Below are 6,653 nucleotides of genomic sequence, written 5' to 3'. Positions count from 1 at the left end.
ACGGTCTCAGGGCGATACGCGGAACATCTGCAGTGTGTGTAAGGACCTCCACCCTGTGGTGCGTGTGCGTGGCTGACTGAGGTCCCGGGCAGTTCACAAAAATTTTATTTGCAGGGTCCCCCGCTTTGTAACAAGCGGAAGGCCCCACATTTGGCGCCATTGTGAGACTTGCCCGGACACCATCAGTCAAAAACCACATCTTTATAAAATGCACACGTTTATTAAACATAAATAAACACAGGAACAGTCCCAAACACAAGCACAATGCACTCAGCAATAATCACCCCTTATTCAGACTTCTCTCTCTCAGTCCTTGGCCACCTTTCTTCTCCTCCTGGGAGCTTTGTCCTGCTCCCACTCCCGACTCGAGCTCCTCGACTGTAAGAGGGCGGCCCCTTTTATTCTTGCCCAGATGTGCTCCAGTTGGCTGATGACAATCTTCCGGCAGCACTTCCTGCAGCAAGCAGTCTGCTATCACATCCTCCACCGGCGCACAGTTTTCTCAGCTCAAGTCTGTTTAACTGCGTGTCAGTTGCTTGGAGTTGTATAGAGTGAGAAGTCAAGCAAAATGACACCTTTTATAAATACTATATCGTTATTTGGAACACATGCATTACATGTGTGTTCCGTGTCTACAACAATCTATGTAAACACATAGTTAAAAAAGAAACGTTTTTCATGTTTTAGTAATAATTGACAAAATGTAGACATGAAGTTTATATGTGTGAAGCCTGAAGTCCAAATATTAAAGAAACACTTTTACAAATGGTACAAATATAACAGAACAAGTGCGCTTCTATTCAAAAATATAATTACAGAAAAAAACAAGCATTAGGGTGAGACATTGACTCACATTTACTACGACTGCTTTGGTGGTTCAAAAGTATCAACTGGTGACTGGTAATCAAAACTTCACGGGTTCGATCCCCAATGAGTTTGTTTTGAGAAGTGAGCTTCTTTTATTCTTACTAGTTTAGAATAAAAACATACAGTCTGTAACAGCCGGTGTAAATGTATGATACGTGTAAAGGTTAGCTTTGCTTTTTTTTTTTTTAATTCAGATTCATTCTCTCAGTCACATTCATGATCCTACCCTAGCCACCTATCCCCCCCATTGACACTGCTGTTTTCACATAAAGACGCGCTATACTTGTGACTTTAGGCTGTGGGAAGTAAGTAACTAAATCCAAATAAATAACATTCAATTAAGCAAGTCATGATTCGATAACACCATTTACATTTTTCTTCATGCATTTGGTGGAAACTCTAGAAACCTGTTAAAGATTTCAGACCATCTCTTGAATGTTACTCGCCACCTATCCTCTGTTTAATGGGGCAAACTGCAGTTGATCTTTGCTTGAGCAGTGTGACACTCTTTCATCTATGAGGATACTGAAGTGGGAATTCTGTTTTTGGTTGTGGAGCAAAGGCAATAACATGCAAAGCACAAAACAAAGAATAACATATTCTATTAGTACAAATATTGCACAGAAATTTATCAATAAACATAATACATCATTTTGCTGGGTTATAAAAATGATTTAAGTCGTAATATTGTCTGTTTACATGTGCCAAAGAGTAAACACGCTGTCTTGAGAAATACATTGCATCATTTATTGTACAAGTTTCTACATCAAGATCCATCTATTTAAAACGCATGTTTCCTAACACTTTCCCAAACATTTTTGTTTTTCTGTCCAGATTTTAAAAACATTTACAGTAAAAAAAATGAAGATTGTATCTAACAGTGTTTTATTATTTTTTTGCGCAATTGCTGTTGGCACCTCCTCTTTTTTTATTTGTAGAAATTTCGACTGGGGATACCTTCATCTCCCGTCGTGCACCAGCAGCTCGAGGATGCAATACAATATCTTCGTCTTCACCGGTCTGCTGCTTGGCAAAATTCACAAATACCTGAAGCAAATTGAAAACACATATATTTACAAGCAAATTTACATTTTGTTTCTGCTTTTTCCATATCACAGAAAAAATAATACAAAATGAAAACCAACAGTATTTTGATTTCCCTTCACCAGTCATTACTGCTAGAATTCTAACTGTAAGGGTGCACAGACTTTTTACTGGATGTCAAAGTAAATTATAGACATGCTATAATTTACTCTATAATGTTATAAAGTTCTGTGGTGGACTGGCGCCCTGCCCGGGGTTTGTTTACTGCCTTCGCCCTGTGTTGGCTGGGATTGGCACCAGCAGACCCCCATGACGATGTAATTAGAATATAGCGGGTTGGATAATGGATAGATTGATGGATGGATGTGTGGAAAAATAAAAATCAGTTATTGATCAAATCTGGTGTGTGTGACAAGGGCCACGAGAAGTCTGTCTTGCGACAAGTGCAGCTTCTGTTTTCTGTAACGAACAAGAAGTTACAAGTGCCCAACTGATGACCTTTAAAATTGTGTAACTACTGATCCAAACAAAATTATTGTAAAGATGTAATGTCTTGAAATTCTTGTGCAACTAAAGTCATAAGGTCAAATTTTGCGCTTAGCATTATAAAAGATTTAGGACACCGACACCTGGGCGCAGATGAAGGGCAGGTGTCCTAGGACTGTGCTTCTCTGTCATTCTTACCTTTGCCTGGTGTGTATTAATAAAATATTTTTTACTAACTTTAATTATATCTCTCTGTCTTCAGTCACAAGAAATGACACTAGAGAAAAAGTGTCCACAGTTTTCTGGCGCCCGGACGTGGGACGTGGGGGGATCTCAGCGATCTGTCTTCTTGAAGCAGACTGCCGCTACAGTGTACACCGGCAGCAGAGTAAGCAGCTCCGATAAAAGTTAGGACTGCCCTGTCCTGAGACGACTCCTGCGTGAGGAGTCCCCGGTCTCCTTCTGGTACAACCACGGTGACTGAGAAGGATTTTCCTGACAGAGCTGACTAACACCCAGGCTGGGGTAAGTAACCCGGAGGTTTCCGTAAAAAGATAAGCTGGGGGCGGGCTTGCTGTAGAGTATAAAAAGTGACCGGGAATAGTAAATGGAAAAGAAATACCTTGTTTTAGGTCACTCCTGTTGGGAAAGATAGTATAGAACACTATCCTCTGGGAATTAAAAAGGGGATTTAGGACGGGATCCGGTGCGTGGCACACCCATAAACCCGGACAAATTTATTGGACAGAGGATAGAGCATAGAATAGAAGAATAACAGGTTAAAAAACAAGGGGAGTAATAAAAGTACGTACTAGAAATAAATATTTGCTTTCACCGTGCACTGTGACAGTAACGTAGGAAATAGTGTAGTATACTTCCCCTGGGAATATTAAAGGGAACGTTGGGGCGGGTGAGTGGCACACTCAGCATTCCAATAGTTCATCGGACAGGGGACGAGTAGGACAAGGATAGAAAGATAAATCTGGCACAGGGCTCGGGGGGGAAAAGCAAAGGAAAAAATGGGAATACATAACAGCAAGCCTGCCAACCGGCGCCGGGTTCAAGTCTTTTATGCTGGAAGGATTGTTTTCGGAGGATCAGCAGACGCCGCACAAAAAAGGGTCACCTAGAAAGTTAATAGAGAAAAACACAGGATTGGATTTTAAAAGGGCATGTAAAAAATGGAATAAGCAGAGCGGTGGACATTAGAAGGGACAGAAGACGCAAGTGAAATTCAGGAAATTAGAAAAATATTATGTAGAAATGCACAAGGGTGTTGTATGTAGAAGTGTATGAGGATGTTGTAATAGAGGTATGTGTTATGTATGACAGATGGGAGTTGGTTATTAAAGATTGTAATTTAAAGGCAGTACAGAAATGAATTATTGGCTGCAGAAAGTTAGAACTAGAAAAAAAAAAGACCCGTTATATCCCACACTTGTTCCTCCACCACCTCCAGCGCCCACCGCACCAGAATTAAAAGATGATCCCTTGGGGTCTGGTTTCTTTGAAGAATATCATTATGATCCCTCATTACACACTGATCCGGGAATGACAAAAGTAACGTAATGGGTTCGGCAGGTGGGTTTCACGATCCTAGAACCTCCATTTCACAACGCACTAGAAGTCAAACCCTATTCCTTCAGCCCCCTAATCAAAACACCACCTTTCAATCCCCCTTAAAGTCCCCAAACCCACAGGCCCCTTATTGGAATGCCCCCTGATTGAGATCCCAGAACCCCCCCGACATGATTCAATGCAACCTGCAGGAGCTAATAACCCCACTACTGTAATGATACATCGTAACTGAGACATTCAAGAGCTGAAGGACGTTGTGTCCGAATTGCCTGATCCCAAAGTCATCGGTGTGTTTAAAAAATTCATAGAACAATTACAGCAGCTGTATGATATGTATAAGCCTAATGCCGCAGAATGGACTCAGGTGCTGTGGAGAAAGCTTGGCACCACATGGGAGACTGTCAATCATGGACAGCATAACGGAAACCCGTGGCAGTGGAACGAGGCGTTGCCTCGGGGCCGGGATGAAGGTCCCTTTATTACGCAATGGGAACATGTTAAAATAATATTAAGGACAAGTATAAGAAAGGCAGAGACTGGTCTCTTATCTCGGCTGCCAAACAGAAAAAAAAAGACAGTAGATGAATGGGCACGCTGAATTTAAGAGTTAATGGCAACACACTCCGGCCTTGAAGATCCAGACAACCGAACTAAAACTGCAGTTCCTCTTTTGTTTCCGGACTTAGAAGCGACATTCAAAACAAGGTATCCTGTATTAGATGAGAGGCTGCCGCGTTTGAGGAAGTAAAACGTCACGCAGCGCATGCTGAACAACAGAGCAAGCAGAAAGAGTCAGACACCCAGACAAAGCTGATTGCAGCACAAATGAACTATTACACTGGTGGGGCCACTCCCGGCAGAAGTCGTGGACGTGGAGGATTTTTCCGGGGACAAGGGTGTGGACGGGGACAAGGTAGCGGATATATGTTACCTAATCCAAGTGGATCATCCACTCAGCTGCCTCCCCTCCAGATCCAAACGCTACACCATATGCTTGTTACGGGTGTGGTGAAATGGGACACTTCTGCCGCAATTGCCCTCACAAGTGCCCACCCCCTCCTCCACCACCTGAACAATTTGATGTTTCATGGACATAGGAATCCGCAGGGATCCCCAGCCCTTCTCTTCAACTACCTTTGCTCACCCATAATTCAGAGACTGATCCATTATTGACTTTGCTGGCTGGTGAATGGCACTGAAACTGTTTTCCTCGTGGACACAGGAGCCACGCGCTCAGCCCTTTCGCTGAAGGAGGTCCCTGCCTCAAGAGATTCTTCGAGTTCAGCTGCATTCCAGTGATTCCACTTTAACACACTGATTTCTTTTAAATCAGCTCTGTCCAGTTAACCTCTTAGGAAGGGGGATCTCATGACAAAACTTTCTCTCTCCATTTCAATGAAATGTTTCCCCACACACCATCCTTCTTAAAGCCCTTCACTCATTTCCCTCCTGCTTGTTTCCCAATCTCCAAGCCCCTGACACCCTATTGCACTGCCCAATATTTCCCTATAGAAGTAGACACCCCCTGGCTAGAATCTTTTCTTTCATCAGGTACCTGCCCGAAACCCTTCACATCCCCTGCATTTTCATTTCCCCACAAAAGCTGCTGCATTTGTACATCTTACATATTCACAGAATATTTTTACCTCATATTTCTTTAGCTAAATCAAGCACTGTCCATTGGGTGGAAATCGGATCATGGGTAGAACAATGTCTTAATAGAACAGACTGGGTACATGTTGCTTCAGGTGTTTTGATACCTCAGACCATTTAATAACTAAAGTTGTGCTTCAAACTGATTTTTTAGTACATCGTACATTATGCTGCACTTCCCTTTCTGCGTTGTCATTGCAAACTACTTCCCCTTCTTGGCTCTTAGCGCTTCCTGACTCTTTGTGGTCTCAGGGTAAAAATGATTATGGAAGGATAGCCCATTGTGAGCCTCTGGTGATCTACCCTAAATCTTCTTTCCGTCCGCACCGTGCCCAGTATCCTCTGTCTCCTGAAGCAGAGGCTGGCATCTCCGCCGTACATTCCGATCTTGTGAAGCGTGCGATTATTCCAATTAAATATTCTCCAGTTAATTCTCCCATTTTACCTGTAAAAAAGGCTGACGGTTCATGGCGTTTTGTTCAAGACTTACGACAAGTGAATGCTGCAATCTTTCCTAGAGCTCCTATTGTACCTAATCCTTCCACTATTCTTTCTGCAATCCCTCCCTCTGCTCGTTATTTTTCAGTAATTGATTTAGCCAATGCTTTTTCTCTATCCCGTACACCCTGACTCGCAATTCTGGTTTGCTTTTACTTTTCAAACCGCCGTTGGACATGGACTGTCATGCCTCAGGGATATACTGAAGCCCCTTGTGTGTATGGACAAGCGCTTGCTCAAAATTTAGAAGGGTTCTGGCCAGACCGAGGTAGTACATTAATACAGTATGTAGATGATATTATGTTATGCAGTGCTACTGAAGAAGATTGTGCAAGACACTAAAAACTACTGCAGTTTCTGGGGGACAATGGACATAAAGTTTCAAAGGCTAAATTGCAATTAATTCAAACAACTGTAAAATATTTAGGTCATGACATCACAAATGGAATAAGAGCTCTCTCTAGCGATCGCATTAACACCATTCAAAATCTTCCCAGACCTGTCACAAAACAACAGGTTATGTCTGT

General features: G+C 42.5%; 1 protein-coding gene across 1 annotated transcript in view; it reads right to left on the bottom strand.

Moving 5' to 3' along the window:
• Positions 1-1,351: 1,351 nt before the first annotated feature.
• abca4b (ATP-binding cassette, sub-family A (ABC1), member 4b) overlaps positions 1,352-6,653 on the bottom strand; it is a 327,352-nt gene continuing 322,050 nt past the window's right edge. Inside the window, exon 51 of the mRNA XM_039735801.1 lies at positions 1,352-1,914. Coding sequence (XP_039591735.1) covers positions 1,756-1,914 — 159 coding nt within the window. The 3' untranslated portion in view covers positions 1,352-1,755. The remainder of the gene's footprint in view (positions 1,915-6,653) is intronic.

Source organism: Polypterus senegalus, chromosome 14 (genome assembly GCF_016835505.1).
Source record: "Polypterus senegalus isolate Bchr_013 chromosome 14, ASM1683550v1, whole genome shotgun sequence".
Lineage (NCBI taxonomy): Eukaryota > Metazoa > Chordata > Cladistia > Polypteriformes > Polypteridae > Polypterus > Polypterus senegalus.
This window is presented reverse-complemented; position numbering and strand designations above follow the sequence as displayed.